Consider the following 19757-nt stretch of genomic DNA (forward strand, 5'->3'; position numbering starts at 1 on the left):
CTGCTCCTTCTGCTTCAGCTCATCCTGCACACACACACACACACACACACACACACACGTGTGAACACACCACCAGGCCTCCAGCGCAGGAGCGGGCCAGACGTCACACACACCTTCAGGGAGCAGGAGGCGGTCTGCTCGTCCACCACGGCCTTCTTCAGCACCTGATTCTGAGCTCTGAGCTGACACACACACACACACAGCAAACACACCACTGCTTATACAGTTCACCAGAACACATTTAATCATTTAAACACTTTTAACGTTAGAAGATGAAATGACAAATGATAGGAGACAGTGTGAAATCACTAATGTCTGTTGAAGAAGAGCTCACCTTTGAGTACTCCTGGGCCAGTTTACTGTATTTACTCTGCAGATCCGTCACGTTGGCCATGATATCGGCTGTCAGGTGTGTGTGTGTTTGTGTATATCGCGTGGATCTATGTGCTGCGGGGTGAGTGTTTGAGCATCACTGTGTTTATGAAGATAGAGTCACGTGAGCACTGACTGCACATCTGCGGCTAATGCTAATGCTAAGCGGATATCTGCAGCAAGCACAGCGGATATTTTACACAGACTTTATCAAAACAGCGTAACGTGTATCGTTTTTCACTCTATGAGACCGTATATTGTTTTTACAAGTCAAACCTGTTAAAATCGTTCATTTGTTTCGATCCTTGCATCGTCTCTATAGCCTTTAGCAGACAGAATGGCATCAGTCACATCGAAATATCGCGCTGTAAGTCACACTTCTGCTGTGAAACACTCCCGACGGGTAAACAAATGAAATGACTTTCACATTCACGGATCTCTTATTTTTAATATCGCTTTGAGCAGCTCTGTGCACATCAGCGACTCTATCACCGGACCGACCGATCACGTGATCACGGCAACGGCGCACGCCCTTCAAAATAAAAGCCCCGTCATAAAATATCACATGAACGTCATCCTCAACGACAATAATAATAATAATGTCGCTGCTGCCGCCTGCTGGTCAGAGCGCTGTTAATGCAACAAAACATGCAGAAAAACAGCTTTTACACACTGCAGGGGCCCCGTCCCTCATAGGGCCCTTGGACTTCTCCTAACCTTCCTCTTATGGCGCCCCTGAGCAACTGTGAAAGTTTTATTGAAAGTGTAATCTATGAAATGCTATTAATCGAATATTAAATGTGTCAGTATATTAGCCTATGTGTATTGTATTCATGTGATGGGCTTGTGTTTGCTTTATCAGGACAATAAGAGACTATTAACTACAACTCCTAGGGTTTTAGGGTTACAAATGCATCTTTAAAAAGGCCTACACATGTATAAAAGTGATCAGAGTTGATGTGAAATAAACGAGGACACCGGCTCATGGGTTCACGGAGATCTCATGGACATTTCTACACATTTTGGCTGCGTCCAAAAGCTCTAGCTAGTGTGCACCTCTGAAAGCATACTCCACCTGACAGTGTGCACACTATCTGTGATTCATTTGCATTAACAGAAAGCCAAATAATATACAGATCAGTGGCTCACCTTCAGTTTGGCGAAGCTACGAGAATACTTGTGTACTAGTGTAAATGCATTTAAAACGTGAACAAAGCAGATAAAAGGAGGGAAAATAGGAAATCCGGAGTACTTTACATAAAGAAATATATAAGTGTGGAAAAAGAGTTTAATGGTGCTGTGCACTGATTGTAGTGTAGAGGCTAGAGTTATCAGATGGAGGAAACTAATGCATAACTAAAACAAGCAGGAGCACAAATGAGCATATAATTACTTAAAAATGAACTCAAATAAAATTAGTTTAAATATTGTATTTCATCTAGTTGTCAAAGCAACCTTTCTCGTTTTTATTCAAGTACTAAAATAAACAACAACAACAACAAAACTACATGGTCTTTTAAAAACAAATAAAAACACCACTACTAGAACTGTAACAGTGCCCTTGTGAAAAAGACGTGCATTTAAGTGCTTTTATAAAGTGCACTTATTGCTGTAATAATATACTTGAAAATAACACACATAAGTGCAAATTAAATGTTATTTTCGCCGCTTAAATACATTGTATTTGTAATTCATTTCAAATGTATCACATTTTAAAGTTATATTAAATGCAGTAAGCTGAACTTTTGAGTGACTTAAGTGGGACGTTTTAGTACATCTTTATATGTACAATTATATGTTCATCATTGCTTCTAGTGTCATTAAACTGTGGTTAAAGTGTACTACTGATGTACTGACAAGCAATTCATGTGAACTAAAATATACTTTAATGTCAGTTAACCATACACTTAAGTGTGAATTAAATGTAATGTTTCCGACCACATAAATGCATATTATCTGTACTTGATTTCAAATATATTACAGTTTAAAATTACATTAATTGCAATTAGTTGAACTTTTGAGTGATATTTTTGAACCACTTAAGTGGGACTTCAGTACATTTTATATGTACTTTGAAATATTAATGTGAACTAAAATATACTTCAATGTTATATATCTCTGGCAATGAAGTTGAAATTTAGTATATTTATTTAATTTTTTTAATCTCTTAATTACCTAGTTACAATCAACACAAACACAAAATGGAAAACCCTCTACATTTATTGGCTAAACAATCTCTAAAACAAATACACAAAAACGCTTTTTGCTGACGCACAAGAGAAACCCAACACTACACACAGTTACAACACTTTAACTCACTTATTAGAGTCTGAGAACAATGCAGAATCACTTACATGCTTACTTACAAAAGTACCTGATCTCGCCATCACAGAAAACATCATTCTGTATGATCTATAAGCCTGTTTCCAGGTCAACATTGACTGTTGTTACGATCCTCGTGGAACACACACACATTATACGAACAAATCAAGAAAATTAAACAAAAATTAACAAATGAGACCTTGTTGCTAAACATGACCAATCTATGTTACGTGTGCCCCTGGATTCACAGACAAGGCTTAAGACCAGCTCCGGACTCAAATGTAATTCTGAGCTGATTCAACTGAAAGAAACTTGCACTGACTGATCTTTAAAAATATCAGTGCCTTAGCTCTGTCTCAAGATGCTCACCAGTAATGTTTCATTTTAAGGCATGTTAATGAATGACTTAAATGTCCTTATCGAACTATGATCCTGGCTTAGTCTAAGCCCTGTCTGTGAAAGCAGACCATTAGTTCTCAGACCTTTACTAGCACCAACATTAAACAGGGCCGAAAGGTTTCTTCTAAACTCTTACTCCAGCATTAGTGAATGCAAATTTGACTAAATAAATAGATTAAAGGGGTCCTATTATGCTTTTTCACTTTTTTAATTTTAGTCAGTGTGTAGTGTGTATGTTTGGGCATAAAAAAGATCTAGAAAGTTACAAGTCCTCTCCAAAGGGAGATATTTCGGTTTTTTTAAATCCCTTTTCAAGAACTACAACGAACGGCTCGTTTGGACTACAGCGTTTGTTTTCCGGTCTTTGTGACATCACAACCGCCGGTGTGCGTACACTCATAGAAAATAATGTATTTGTATTTTAAAGACGTGGCATAATGTATTTGAGCGACGCTGCGCTTCTCGTACGGTGCGCGACCGCCTGAAACGCTGTTTTTTTCACCTCCGTGCCCAAACGTCTTTGTTTGGGCTTCCGAAAGCGGATGATGTCAGGAAACAGTGCTTGCAATTTATTTTTTAACTCTGTTCCTGAGCATTATAACCCCAATTTGCTATTGTGTGCTGCGCATTTTACTGAGGACAGCTTCCACAACACGAGGGAGTACAGTGCCGGATTCGCCAAAAGTTTTTGTTGAAAGACGGAGCAAGGGGCGTGGCAGTACTGAAACACCGTCTAAGCTGTTCGCCAATCACAACACACTGGGACAGCTAACCAATCACAACACATTTTGTTTTTCGGAAGGCGGACCTTCATCAAAGCCGGAACTAATCGAGCCGTTTGTGCCAGGATGGGGAGAAAGGTATTTTAATAATGTAAATTATGTGAAAAATAATGCGTTTTTCGAACCACCAAGCATGAGAGCATGTTCTAGTACACCCCCAAAACATAATCAAGACTTTGTAAAAGAGCATAATAGGACCCCTTTAAATAATAATAAAAAAAAGAACTGCAAATGAACTTGCTGTCTGTCAGTGTCCCAGAAGCTCTGCATCAGCACTAAACTCCACATATCATGAAGCTGCACACCATCTCTCCACAGTCTGTGTGAACGCAAATGCTCCAAAGAGGCAGGAACGTCAGAAAATATACCTGGAGGAAAGAAAGAAACAACAGAAGAACAACCACTGTTATAAAACATATGCAGTCATTATAAATGGTTCAGCTGAGTGAAAGCAATAGACACAGTTGCAGTCCAAAGTTCATATACACCTTGCAGTATCTGAAATGTTTCTTTGGATAAAAGCGTCTAATAAATGACTAAATAAATAAAAATAAATAAATGTTAATCATTTAAGCAGTAAGAGATAGAGAGGTAGAATCATTTCTGCTCTGATGAAGCAGTTTATTCTGCAGGTGTGTGTAAACGTTAGACCGCATCTGCATCAGCTAAGAGATGAATTACTCAGTCATCAGCGCTCACACAAACAGCAGAACCCCTGACCACACCATCTTCACTGACACTGCGCTCTAAAAATAGATAACGTTTTCACAAACATGGATTATTCCTACTTTACCGAGAATAAAACATCACTTTATCAATTACAAAAAAAATAGATAAATATCCCAAAATGCATGAAAATGAAGAGAGGTAGCTGATCTTGCCCTGCACGCTTCTCTCGCACATCTTCATGAAGGATGTTCCTGTATTTACCGACTGACACAGCAAAGCTGAAGCCCCCTTCCTTGTGTTGTTCCCTGTAAAATATATGATGATTAGAGGGGGTCTGTACATGCACAGGTGGGAATACATCACTTGCAAATGGAAAAGATTCAAAGCAGTTAAAATCCATAGGGATAGTGACTTAATATAGCACTTTTAGCTTGTAATGTGTGATCAGGGTGAGCTGACTGAGCAACAATTCATTATAAACTTCTAACATCACCTCTTCAGTACTGCTCTGTGTTTCCACACTGTATCTCCAGTAACAAAACTGTTCTGATCCTGCTAAATGAACGAATAACTCCAGATAAGTACAAAAATATTACATATTACAAACACAAGCAGTAACAGAACATCTCGCTCTTCAAATGCAAAAAAACAAAACAAAAAAACTGCATTATTTCTAGAGGTGGCTGATATATTGAATATTACTGGTGGTTATAATATCGATTATGTATATTAAATATTACAAGATCGGATCTTTGAATGTAGTTTTCAGCAGCCATTTGTGTTGGTCCACACACGCGATCACATTGCGATATCAGTCATAGACACGATTAATGCAGCTCCCGAGTGCATACAGCAAGAACCGCCGCGCTACGGTGGAAGCCGCACGGATGGCGAGACTAAATTCAGAATAAAGAAAGCTTATGTCAAGATATACTTGATTCATCGTCTGCAGTACAGAGTCTCGTCTGTAATCATCCAAGCGTGGCGCTTTGTTCTCTCGTTCCCTCACACACCGCGATTACACAAACATGCACCGCGCATTTGTCAAACTTTTGTATGTGTACAGTGAAAAAATAAATGAAAAATAGTTTCCTTTTCACCTTTACAGAAATCACAAGAGTAATCCGTGTCTAATTTAAAGCGTTCCAGCACGTTTAACTGGATATATTCTGTGCATTACTTTAAAAGAAACCTCTACTTTGTTATTAATATAGAATGAGTCTACTGTTCGCCGAGCTCCACATACAGAAAACCAGAAAACCAGCTGGAGGAGCAACAGTGTTATTAAGCATATTCCTAATACAGTTATTTGAGTCTATTTTGTGTAATATTTGTATTACCAATAAATATTTAATTACGCAAATATTCATCATTACATACAACAACTCCCAGATGTTTTTTAATTGGAATATTATGGGAATGAGTTAAAGAAAATGTTTTGAAACTCTCAAAAATCTGAAGATTATTGTATACAGTTCACTGCTTTATGATTTCATGCGCATCTTTCACAAATAAACTAGTGTCATCGGCAAACTGGCATAACTTAAATGTTCTCCCTAATGCAGCAATTCCTTGAGAATCACCGTTTTTAATGTGAAGGGCCATTATTAGCGTTGCTAACAAAAACAAAGAAGGTGAGCTCGACACCCTTGTGTTATTCCCCCGCCTGTGTTAATCTGCCAGAAATCCTCTGCTAATTTCACACAACTGGTACGTCCTTCGTATAAGGTTTTGATAGCATTTAGAAAATAACAGCCAAAGCCCCAAAAATTCAATTGCTCTGAATAAAAAATGGTGTTCTGTGGTATCAAATGCCTTGTGAAAATCAATACATACAATAAAACTATCATCTAAAATATATTCGTTGTAGTCTACCATATCTAGCATCAATCTAATATTATTACTAATGTGTCTTACTTGACTAAATCCGGTCTGTTCCTCATCTATGATACTTTTTAATCCTTCTTTCAGTCTTTTGGCAAAGATTAGAGCAAATAACTTGGCATCATTATTTAATAGACTAATGGGTCTCCAATTCTCTAAACAAAGAATATTTTTGCTTGGCTTTGGGATTAATGTAATAACACCTTGTCTTAAAGAGGCGGGTAATTCCTCTTTTTCAATGGATTCTATGAACACTGCTAACAAAAAAGGAGCTAACTTGTCTGGAAAGACTTTATAAAACTCACTAACAAGCCCATCATCAGCTGGAGAGCGATTATCTTCAAGGTTACCAATACATTCTGTAACTTCCTCCAATCTTAAATCATCATCAATAACTTTGGCTTTATCGTTGACGCTATTTAGAAAGTTATTCAAATCAGAAGATACTAATTTAGAAGTATATAAATCTTTATAAAACTGAGCAACAAACGGTGGAATCTTTTTTTCATCCTCTATAACTCTATTATTACTTAAAGAAGTCAATTCACCATTCCGCTTTTCCAAATTAAAAAAATACTTACGCCAACCGTTTATATCTTGATCTGATAAATCTGCGTTTTCTTCGTAAATGTTATCCAGTTGTTCTTGTAATGACGATACATCTATTAATTCATGCATATTCAAATCACTTTTACTGGACAGTCGCATTATTTCTTTAATAACCTTAGATTATTTTTGTCTTTTAATTAAAGCTATGGATTTCCCCATTGAAATAGCTAAGTTCCTAATTTCATATTTCATTATCTCCCAATGTTGTCCATAAACATTCATTATTTTAGCCTGGGACCAGTGTTTGTCAATTATCTTTGAAGCCATTATTTTTAAATTATTTTTTATTAAATTTCCAATAACCTAATAAGGCTAAAAGGGCGGAACGAAAGTCTCAAAACTCAAATGAATCAAATAGAATCGACTCAGAAGAGACGTGAATGAATGCACGCGCGTCGCCTGATTATCCCATACATTCATGACTCATTCACCTAACTAAAAGTCATGTGTACAGTGCAGTGTAGCCTATCATAGAAACCAAATGTACACAATTTGAATGCAAATTAATTTTGTTTAGATTTGTTCAACTTTTGCTTGCAATTAATGCACTTAAATGTGTTTAATTGACTTAGAACAACATAATGATATTGAACGTATTCTGTGCACAGATATAAATTACAGTACTATTACATACAAATGACATATAAATGACACTGTATGCCATATATGTAGAAAATTAAACTTCATAGAGTTCATAGCGCAGGAGCTGGTGATGAAAATTTCAACAATAAGTTTTATTGGAGTATACTGTATAAGAAATTGTATTGACGTTTAGAAGAAAAATACATTTCAATTGCATAAATGCACATAGTATATATTATAGCCTAAATACATTAACAAATGTAATTTTGGAGAACACACTTAAGTTGAAATTAAAATCAATTATTTTACATGTGCTTTAGTATATTGATAAATATATCAAAATAAGTGTACTTATTTAAAGCACACTAAAATCATAATTATGTCAAATGTACGTTTAAGTAATACTTAATTAGACATTATTATAAAGTTAAATTTTATAAAGTGCACTTAAGTATGTTAAGACCTATTGTCATTAAAGTGTACTCTCTTTAAGTACACTTAAGTGGCCTTTAATTTAATTTATATTATATTATCTGCAAGTGCACTTTTTAAAAAGTATACTTCTAAGATTTGAAGTACACAAAAAGTACACTTTTAATACAATTAAGCACACTTCTTTTTCACAAGGGTATACGAGGGCAGTATGATAGCACTGGTGAAATGCATGACTGCAGCTATCTTCATTTAAGTAATAAACCCTGAGCCTTCGCAAAAAATGCAAGCGCTGACTAGCTCGTGTACAAACATAGTCCACTTGATGACTCCATTGCAGCTGAGAATCAAAGTAGATACCTAAATACTTATATGTTGTTACCTGCTCAACTTCCTCCTCATTAACTAAAATTGGACTATGGAGAACACACTTAAGTTGAAATTAAAATCAATTATTTTACATGTGCTTTAGTATATTGATAAATATATCAAAATAAGTGTACTTATTTAAAGCACACTAAAATCATAATTATGTCAAATGTACGTTTAAGTAATACTTAATTAGACATTATTATAAAGTTAAATTTTATAAAGTGCACTTAAGTATGTTAAGACCTATTGTCATTAAAGTGTACTCTCTTTAAGTACACTTAAGTGGCCTTTAATTTAATTTATATTATATTATCTGCAAGTGCACTTTTTAAAAAGTATACTTCTAAGATTTGAAGTACACAAAAAGTACACTTTTAATACAATTAAGCACACTTCTTTTTCACAAGGGTATACGAGGGCAGTATGATAGCACTGGTGAAATGCATGACTGCAGCTATCTTCATTTAAGTAATAAACCCTGAGCCTTCGCAAAAAATGCAAGCGCTGACTAGCTCGTGTACAAACATAGTCCACTCGATGACTCAGAGTAGATACCTAAATACTATAATATACATGCCGACATCTGAATTGTTTGTCAGCACACTGACTATAGCTGTATCATCTGAAAATGTAATAATGTAGTTGTTTATGTACCGATTCCTGCAATCATTCGTATGTAATGTAAAAATAAAGGGGGAGCTTACGCAGCCTTGAGGAACTCCAACATTTGTGACCAATATATCAGAGAAAGTTGAATTAATTTTCACTTGCTGTTGTCGTCCCGTTAGAAATGCATAATACCATTTAATTATATAAGGGTTCACTTCCATCTGTTTTAACTTAAATAACACAATATCTGGAAGTAAAGTATTAAACGCTGAACTCAGATCCATAAACATCACTCTAACATAAGCTGCAGGATTTTCAAGGTGTTTTAAAATAAAGTGTGTCATAGTATTCAAAGCATCTTCTGTACTCCTATTTTCTTTATACGCAAATTGATAAGGATCTAATTTATACACTACATCCTCTCTCAATTTCTCTGTCACAATACGTTCAAGTGATTTCATCACTATGGACGTTAACGCCACTGGTCTAAAGTCATTATTTTCCTCTGCTGGATGTTTTTTTGGAACAGGGATAACGACTGCTTTTTTCCATATTGTAGGAATAAATCCAGTGTCGAGTGATAATTGAAATAATGGACTCCAGGCTGGAGTTAATTCATCAGCAAATGTTTTAAGTAAAAGAGCTGAAATACCATCCGGCCCACTGGACTTTTTGGTATGCAGCCTTTTAAAGATCTTAGCAACATTAGCAACAGTCCTTTGTGAAATCACGTTACTGAACTCAGCAATCTCTACATTTATCAATACTACCACTCCTACCACTCCCAAAACGATTAGAAAAGTTATTAAATTCATTTGCTTTTTCATTTAAAACCTGTATTTCTTTCTTGTTTGGATTTAAATGTATCATTCCTCTCACAACATCCCACAACTATTTAGTATTTGAAGTTGAAATAGCTTCTCGAACACGTAAACTGTGTTTACACAGTTCCCTCAATTTTCTCCTTAGTTCCCTTTGAATTTCTCTAAACTCCATTTTATTATTGTTTTTAAAAGCTTGATTTCTCCTCCTAGTATATTGCTTAATCTCGGGAGTAATATATTCCTTATTATTTGGATAAATGTTAATGGTCTTTTTTGGGACCACAGTATGAACACAAAAATGAATATACTCTGTAATCACTTCCGCAATACTCTCAATATTGTCATCTTGATAAAAACATCCCAATTTGTAGCCAGAAAACAACACTCGGCTCCTCTTTTGTAGTATGCTGCCGCACATGAACTGTTCTTAAACCGGTGTACTCTTCCTAAAGGCAGAGCTGTCAATAGGAATTAACTGGATGGTATTATGGTCCGACTTTGAAAGAGGAGGCCTAATCTTAGCTACATATGCTTCTTTGATGTTACCATAACATTGATCTAATCTTCATTTGCTTGAACTTCCTCCAGCCAGAAGAGCTCAATAATCTCACGCAGGCCACTGATTGATCTAGAAGCTTTATTGGTTCTCATTAACATCTCAAAATGCATTCACAGAGCTCAGACAGCGGGACGCGTTTCATTCACAGTTATTGGCATGACAAACGCTGCTCGCTTTAGCAGATAAATATATTTAAATACAATAGCTTCTGTTGAGGAAGCTTCATGTAAACGTGTTCATCCAGAGATGATCCTGCAGGGGAGCTCAGATGTCTTGATATCTAGAAAAGTTGCTAAGATAACCGAGTATGACAGAGAAACTCCAGTCAATCAAGTAAAATCACAGTCATAGGAACTAAAACGCCACAAAAAGCCAATACTGGTACTCTTCCACTTCCCTCATTAAAAAAAGAAAGCAGACCTGAAGTGCATTTCATTTTCTGAAGGATCAAAACCACGTTTCTCAGACATTAAACAAGATATTTCATTTATTCTGCAAGCAGTATCAGAGCAACTTGATGAAGATGCAGTCGTGTGAATGAACCGAAGAGTGAGGAACACAGACAGACAGAGACAGAGATAGAGCTGAAGATGAGGAGTGGAGATCAGAGCCGCTCCAGAATCACTCGGACTTCTTCTTCGCTCCAGGAACCTTGGCCTGAATCCTGAGACACACACACACAGAGTCATATGGACGTTACTTTGACTCCATCACCACTGATAACAGATCACTCTTCACTGTAATCTACAAACAAACATCTCCTGCTAGCTGCTTTGAACAAATTTAATTAAATATTAATTACCAAGTCACACTGTGCATCAGACTAACCCACAGCAAGTCCTCAAGATGCTTCTTTAACATGAGAATCAGTGCACGAGCTACTGTATGCTGAGGACTGATGTAGACCAGGCCGGATGGTTGTACTTTGAGGTCTGAATTCTAATTCTAGTTTAGGTCTAATTCTAATTTAACACTTGTCAGTTAATGGCTAATGGTCAGTTAACAGACACCAGATTACAATCAGGGGAAAACTCTAAAATGAGTGTGTCTAGTCCACTCTAAATAAACTTTGACTTACTGGCCCTTGACATCCTTCACCCGGCTCTTCAGCGTGAAAATGAACTGATCGATTTGAGTCTGCAGGACAGACAGAACATGACCATCATACGCACTGGATCATCAACACACACTCACACTCACACACTCACACACACACACACACTCACACACACACACACTCACTCACTAGTTTTTTTGACATTCAACATCAAGTTGTGTTCCTCACACCACTGCACAACCCCTTTATATCTCTTATTTATACATGCCGACATCTGAATTGTTTGTCAGCACACTGACTATAGCTGTATCATCTGAAAATGTAATAATGTAGTTGTTTATGTACCGATTCCTGCAATCATTCGTATGTAATGTAAAAATAAAGGGGGAGCTTACGCAGCCTTGAGGAACTCCAACATTTGTGACCAATATATCAGAGAAAGCTGAATTAATTTTCACTTGCTGTTGTCGTCCCGTTAGACATGCATAATACCATTTAATTATATAAGGGTTCACTTCCATCTGTTTTAACTTAAATAACACAATATCTGGAAGTAGAGTATGAAACGCTGAACTCAGATCCATAAACATCACTCTAACATAAGCTGCAGGATTTTCAAGGTGTTTTAAAATAAAGTGTCATAGTATTCAAAGCATCTTCTGTACTCCTATTTTCTTTATACGCAACTGATAAGAATCTAATTTATACAACACATTCTCGTTCAAGTGATTTCATCACTGTGGGCGTTAACGCCACTGGTCTAAAGTCATTATTTTCCTCTGCTGGATGTTTTTTTGGAACAGGAATAACGACTGCTTTTTTCCATATTGTAGGAATAATTCCAGTGTCGAGTGATAACTGAAATAAGTGACTCCAGGCTGGAGATAATTCATCAGCAAATGTTTTAAGTAAGAGAGCTGAAATACCATTCAGCCCACTGGACTTTTTGGTATGCAGCCTTTTAAAGATCTTAGCAACAGCACTTTCTATCCTTTGTGAAATCACGTTACTGAACTCAGCAATCTCTACATTTATCAATACTACCACTCCCAGCCAGTTCAAAACGATTAGAAAAGTTATTAAATTCATTTGCTTTTTCATTTAAAACCTGTATTTCTTTCTTGTTTGGATTTAAATGTATCATTCCTCTCACAACATCCCACAACTATTTAGTATTTGAAGTTGAAATAGCTTCTCGAACACGTAAACTGTGTTTACACAGTTCCCTCAATTTTCTCCTTAGTTCCCTTTGAATTTCTCTAAACTCCATTTTATTATTGTTTTTAAAAGCTTGATTTCTCCTCCTAGTATATTGCTTAATCTCGGGAGTAATATATTCCTTATTATTTGGATAAATGTTAATGGTCTTTTTTGGGACCACAGTATGAACACAAAAATGAATATACTCTGTAATCACTTCCGCAATACTCTCAATATTGTCATCTTGATAAAAACATCCCAATTTGTAGCCAGAAAACAACACTCGGCTCCTCTTTTGTAGTATGCTGCCGCACATGAACTGTTCTTAAACCGGTGTACTCTTCCTAAAGGCAGAGCTGTCAATAGGAATTAACTGGATGGTATTATGGTCCGACTTTGAAAGAGGAGGCCTAATCTTAGCTACATATGCTTCTTTGATGTTACCATAACATTGATCTAATCTTCATTTGCTTGAACTTCCTCCAGCCAGAAGAGCTCAATAATCTCACGCAGGCCACTGATTGATCTAGAAGCTTTATTGGTTCTCATTAACATCTCAAAATGCATTCACAGAGCTCAGACAGCGGGACGCGTTTCATTCACAGTTATTGGCATGACAAACGCTGCTCGCTTTAGCAGATAAATATATTTAAATACAATAGCTTCTGTTGAGGAAGCTTCATGTAAACGTGTTCATCCAGAGATGATCCTGCAGGGGAGCTCAGATGTCTTGATATCTAGAAAAGTTGCTAAGATAACCGAGTATGACAGAGAAACTCCAGTCAATCAAGTAAAATCACAGTCATAGGAACTAAAACGCCACAAAAAGCCAATACTGGTACTCTTCCACTTCCCTCATTAAAAAAAGAAAGCAGACCTGAAGTGCATTTCATTTTCTGAAGGATCAAAACCACGTTTCTCAGACATTAAACAAGATATTTCATTTATTCTGCAAGCAGTATCAGAGCAACTTGATGAAGATGCAGTCGTGTGAATGAACCGAAGAGTGAGGAACACAGACAGACAGAGACAGAGATAGAGCTGAAGATGAGGAGTGGAGATCAGAGCCGCTCCAGAATCACTCGGACTTCTTCTTCGCTCCAGGAACCTTGGCCTGAATCCTGAGACACACACACACAGAGTCATATGGACGTTACTTTGACTCCATCACCACTGATAACAGATCACTCTTCACTGTAATCTACAAACAAACATCTCCTGCTAGCTGCTTTGAACAAATTTAATTAAATATTAATTACCAAGTCACACTGTGCATCAGACTAACCCACAGCAAGTCCTCAAGATGCTTCTTTAACATGAGAATCAGTGCACGAGCTACTGTATGCTGAGGACTGATGTAGACCAGGCCGGATGGTTGTACTTTGAGGTCTGAATTCTAATTCTAGTTTAGGTCTAATTCTAATTTAACACTTGTCAGTTAATGGCTAATGGTCAGTTAACAGACACCAGATTACAATCAGGGGAAAACTCTAAAATGAGTGTGTCTAGTCCACTCTAAATAAACTTTGACTTACTGGCCCTTGACATCCTTCACCCGGCTCTTCAGCGTGAAAATGAACTGATCGATTTGAGTCTGCAGGACAGACAGAACATGACCATCATACGCACTGGATCATCAACACACACTCACACTCACACACTCACACACACACACACACTCACACACACACACACTCACTCACACACTCACACTCTCTCTCACACACACACACACACACACTGTGACACTCTGCCAAACTGACATGAACATTACATGACGCTCAAGAGAACGCTGCATGTATTTTCACTTGGAAAACCATCTAATTCATTCAATAAATTGCCTTTTGCGGTTTCATCAATCACACATGATTTCAGCCGGAAAACAACAGCCGTGACCATTACCTGATGTGTCTCATAGACTATTGGGCCGCTGAAAGCTCCAATCAGACCTGCAGCACAAGAGATAATAAAACACCACTGAATGTAATTATGGCTCATCTATGATCAGGAGCTCTGTAGAACGACCCATAATAAAGCATGAAAGTACAGAATGAAGTGAAAGCGACTCAGTGACCTTACCGAGAATGAGCAGCGTGAGTCCGTTAAACCAGGCACCGACATATGTGAGGACCCACAGAAACACTGCGAACTGGAGAAGAAACAGAACATGTTCACTGTGAACAAGTGTGTCTGACAGATCCTGACAGCAACAAACGTCACTGATTGGCACACAGACCAGACTAGACTTCAGTCGTACCTGCACACTCATGAGGAAAGAAGAGGTGCACACAGTATATATTACAACAATAGAGAGTAAATCAATGTTTAGGATTAATATAGGGATTGATATTACAATACAATCTAATATATTTGCAATGAAACTCTTATCATCATTGTTGTTATGAGAATATAGTCACGTGACTGCATTATCCTTTATGCACCATTACAGGACGCTTGGAAAATGGTTGAGGTGATTTGATTGACATGGTGCCCAGAGCAGAATTAATTTCAGCGGTAATGGATCTGGTAGAGATGTAGAGCTGGATGTCATCAGCGTAGCAGTGGAAGTGCAGAATATGATGACGTGAGACTACCAAGGGAAAGCATGTGAAGGGTGAATAGAAGGGGGCCGAGCACCGAACCCTGGGGTACACCTTGAGACAGAGAGGCTGTGGAGGAAGTACAAAGACAAACTGCTGTCTGTTTGTCAGATATGACCTTTGGCAGGACGGGAGAGTGCCAGTGATGGAGGAGGATTCAAGATGGGAGAGAAGAATGGTATGGTTGAGAAGCTGCAGTGAGGTTAAGAAGGATGAGGATGCTGTGGAAACCAGTCTGAAGAAAGGAGGTGGTTGATAGTGACTACTATGGATTGTGTACTATGCTGCAAGTAAAAACCTGAATTGAAGGCTATGGCTCTGAAAATAATCCAGTCTTTTTGGCAGAAAGGAGAGATGGCTCAGAAATTGCCCATGATTTTTTAAGAACTGATAGTCGAAGGATGACAAAAGCCAGTTTAAGTGTTTGTGGGACTGAACTAGAACTGAAGGAAGCATTAGTGACTTCAGCGAGGAGAAAACTGGAAAAAATTCCTTGAAAATATTAAATGAGATAGGATTTCATCTCCTACCATGCAGCCGGACAGCTCTGTTGTGCTCAGGCATGAAAACAGAGACAGGCGAAATCGTGAACAGAGCTGAAATACACGGAGAAGTGGAAAGGGTGATGGATGTTGGGTTGAAGGAGTTGGAGGTGTTATCACTAGGTTTGAGGAGTTTATTTATTGTAGAATGAGAGCTTTGAGGTCAATGGAGTCAGAGTCTATGAGGTCAGAGGAACAGGTTGAACAGGCTGTGAAGAGAGCGTCTGTTTTGTTGAATGATCTGAAGATGCACTGTGAGTCTTTGCCGTTTGCTGGGATTTCATTTCATGAGGTTCAGGTGAATACCAGCGAGCCGAGTGTGTAGATGAAACCATTTCAGTTTTGATAGCAGCCAGCTTATCAAGACGAGAGGAAAGCGTATCAATATCACAGTTAAGAAGACAGGAGGACTGGCATGACAGCAGAAATCTTACTGACAAAAGAGGGCCAGAGAGCAGAGCGAGAGGGATGTCGGAGACTTATGAAATACAGAGAGCAGCAATGACCAGAGTTTAAAATCAAACTATTCAAACAAATGAGCAGCAGTGATGAAGATGGCGGCTGTTTTCAATTCCATCTTGTACTCAACAGCTCCCCCTGAACACAAGGCTCACAGGTAAATCCTGTGGGTGTGGTCTGGTGTAGTAAGACATAATCCAGAGGTTTCGGGGTTCAGTGAAAGTGTTGTCAGTTGAGTGGATGAATATTGAGCTTTGTAGTTGGCTGTATGGCTTGAGTAAGGAGACTGAACAGACTGACATGCTGTTTACTGTGATGACGTAATGATGAAGTCTGGTTAGGAGGGCATAGCACAAGTTCTTACTCATTATTTAATTTCAGATTCTATGAACTGGTTAGAAATCAAGCCAATGTTCAAATACATACAAAAGATATTTGTATAAACTGTACTCTCACTTCTGTTATCTCTCCCTTTATTTAAAATCTTTGGAAAACAGTTTTTTTTTGACGTGTGTTTAATCTCTGTCCTGACAGCTTTATTTTCAATTCATGAAACGTACTTTTGATACTCAAAGGGATAGTTCACCGAATAATTCTGCAAATTCCTTTGCCATTTACTCGCCTTCATGCTGTTCCAAACCGGTATGACTTTCTTTCTTCAGTAAAAAAACATAAGATAAGTGGTCTTTAAAATATCTTCTTTTGATTCCAGAGAAGAAAAGAAAGTCACAGGTGTTTGAAATGCCATGATGGGAAGTAAAAGATGACAGATTTATAATTTTTGGTGAACTATGCCTTTAAATATATCAGTTAATAAAAGTATTTCTCCTCATGACCTACTATAAAACTATATAAACTTCTACTTGAGTCAAGTTAAATGTTTAGGTTATGCACGTTTTCATTTACTCTACAGAAAGACTCTTCAGACCTTCAGCGAGTCGATCAGGTCCTCCACCAGAAACAGACGCCGCAGCTCCTTCAGCGCGCCATTGATTCTGCTCAGAACCACGTCACTGTGCCTCTGCACCACATCTTTAGACAAAGCTACATCCTGATCCAGGTACCGTCTGTGAAAATGAGTTGAAAAATCATCTGTCATTCAAGAAGAGCAGCACCTATTGATTTGAATTATGGGGACACTCATAGGGGTAGGGGACAAGGGGTCTAGACCTGAGACACTAGGGGCACATTAATAATGTAGGTCAGACTGTTTCTGCTCTGGACTCACTTGAATGGATGCCCCTCATCAGACTTCTGGACGGCCTGCAGGACTCCCCTGTATGTCCTGAAGGAGAGGGTGAGGGACAGCAGGGCCAGTGCGGAGTAGGACAGCACACTGATGATGCTGCAGCTGAGGAGGGAGAGCAGGAGGAAGAGGCTGCAGCCCAACACCAGCCCGCTGGCCCTCACATCCCGCCAGTACAGCAGCTCCAGCACTGAAACACACACACACACGTCAGCCTCACGGACCTCAGGGACGGGATGGACATAAGCAGAGAATGAGACGAGCACATGCAGATGATGTGACTGATGCCAGTCTGTGATAAACGCGTGTTTACGGTCACTTAACAGTCTACCATCACACTCACAAACATCTCAGACTCACAGTCTTCTGCTAAACACAGACAGAGCTCATCTCCTGTCACAAACACACATTTTATATACTGTAAGTAAAGGGGAAATTCACCCACAAACTCATCATTTACAGGCCACCTCTTCAGTTTTATTCACATTTTATGCTGCAGTCTTACACCGAAATGCATTACACTGGGTTTTTTTCACCTAAATCTATACTCCATACATGACAAAGCAAAAACCACATTCAAGATGACTTTGCAAATTTATGAAAAAGTGGTCAAGCAGAGATTATTTGACCACATTTACTTTTCAGAAGTTAATGTGTGTGTATACACAAACACACAGCAACAACAACAACTCATCAGAGACATTTTTCTCCTTAACAGGAGAAGGTTTACTATGGCAACCATAATTTCTACCAAAATACCAATAACTGTGCCATCAAATAATATGGCATCTCCTTCAAACAGTGTAACTCTTACAAAAATGCACCACGATATTACCATGTTTCAGACAATGTGTGGTTTCTGGACACTATTGTGCCTCTGTGAACATACATACATGCTATTTGAATACAATAATGAAACAGTTTGAAGCCATCATCATCATCATCATCATCATCGCAAGAGCTGCTTCATTGTACCATAGAGCCCCATTCTGCTATTTCAGACCTGTTTGAAGAAGGGTTGAGATGGAGTGAAGCGCTGGCCTCAGGCCACACCCCGCTGATCCTTCACACGCTGAGCTCGGTGTGTGAGCGTGAGGAGCGTCAGATCACGCGCATCTGCTAAAGCCCAGGAGACACGCGCCTGATTCCAGATCCGTGTTAAACCGCGCTGAGAAACACGGCTCACGCACGCTCCTCATTTTACAAGACACAGCAGCAAATCATTAAACAAGGACTACTTCTGCCCCACCGCACCCAGAACCTTTGGCCAGATTATCTGCGCGATACTGACTCTCTCCAGGAGCAAAGGTCATCTCTGTCACCGCAGCACGCTCTGCTGAAGCCCTGCATTCACACTCAAGCTGAACGGCCTCGTCTCGCCTCTTACCGACAGCACAGCGTCAGTCAGACGCCACACACACACCAACAGCGCAGCTAGAAGCAACAGCACTCAAGCGTCACAAGTAAATTACAGTGAGAGTGAGTGTGTGAGAGAGTCCGGCTCTACCCTTGTGTGTCCAGTTCACCGCGGGCCGCTCAAGCGTCTCGTCCATGCTGCTGTGCCACAGTGACTGGAGACTGCAGGCGATCAGAGCCCAGAGGAAGACTAGCGCTGATAGCGGCGGGAGGAGGAGGAGGAGGAAGAGGAGGAGGGAGTCTCCTACACCAGATAAACGCAGCTCTCGGCTGAAAGTGAAACACGGCTCCTCTCAGCCACCACCTACATAGGGGTGTGCGATATTGACAAAAAATTATCTAAAAATTTTCTGGGATTTTATCGATAATGATAATTAGACGATATTTTGCTGAGAGTGTTATTGTGCTGGTATCTTAAGGACTGCCGTGGACAGTTGACTCCTAAAGTTTTTGATATTCTTCACATTCTGTGTGGTGATCAGTAGTGCTGTGTTCAAAATATCGATACGACGATGTATCGTCACAGAGATTTGACGATAAGAGTATCGATACAGCTGGCCCTGTATCGATATTGTGGCACGTGTGCAGCAGTGGACCACGCTTAATTTGTTTAAAATTTTACAACGTTTAAAATTGAGCAGAAAAGTGCGAGGTTTCTAAAAAAGAATGAATAGAGCATATAGGCTACAACAAGGTTTAATCTGGCCGCAGAGGAACACAACGGGGTTGCCTGATATAAAGAGACGTAATCCCCAAAACAGAGCTACGGAAATATCTGCTAAGTGTGCTACATATCTTTGTCAACCTGGCAACCATGTGCAC

At 38.8% G+C, this 19757-nt stretch overlaps 1 protein-coding gene and 1 long non-coding RNA gene across 3 annotated transcripts in view; both read right to left on the minus strand.

Annotated features, from left to right (window-relative positions):
• Positions 1–874, minus strand: LOC107716881 (uncharacterized). Its single transcript, XR_001637265.1, has 3 exons — positions 335–874; positions 114–182; positions 1–24 (listed from the first exon to the last, which is right to left on the minus strand). It is a non-coding gene; the product is annotated as an uncharacterized LOC107716881 (long non-coding RNA).
• Positions 875–13202: 12328 nt separating this feature from the next.
• Positions 13203–19757, minus strand: part of rtn4b (reticulon 4b) — a 20831-nt gene continuing 14276 nt past the window's right edge. The window contains exons 1-7 of one of the 2 annotated variants that reach the window (XM_016523487.1): positions 19027–19223; positions 17502–17709; positions 17202–17340; positions 14752–14821; positions 14575–14621; positions 14208–14266; positions 13203–13793 (exon numbers count right to left, since the gene is read on the minus strand). In XM_016523487.1, the coding sequence (XP_016378973.1) occupies positions 13751–13793; positions 14208–14266; positions 14575–14621; positions 14752–14821; positions 17202–17340; positions 17502–17709; positions 19027–19072 (612 nt within the window). In that variant the 5' untranslated portion in view covers positions 19073–19223 and the 3' untranslated portion in view covers positions 13203–13750. Of the gene's footprint in view, positions 13794–14207; positions 14267–14574; positions 14622–14751; positions 14822–17201; positions 17341–17501; positions 17710–19026; positions 19224–19757 lie in introns of those variants that run through there. The other variant, XM_016523486.1, reaches the window with a different exon arrangement.

The sequence above is a fragment of the Sinocyclocheilus rhinocerous genome, unplaced genomic scaffold, assembly GCF_001515625.1.
Source record: "Sinocyclocheilus rhinocerous isolate Xijiao unplaced genomic scaffold, SAMN03320098_v1.1 scaffold1381, whole genome shotgun sequence".
NCBI classification, from domain to species: Eukaryota; Metazoa; Chordata; class Actinopteri; order Cypriniformes; family Cyprinidae; genus Sinocyclocheilus; species Sinocyclocheilus rhinocerous.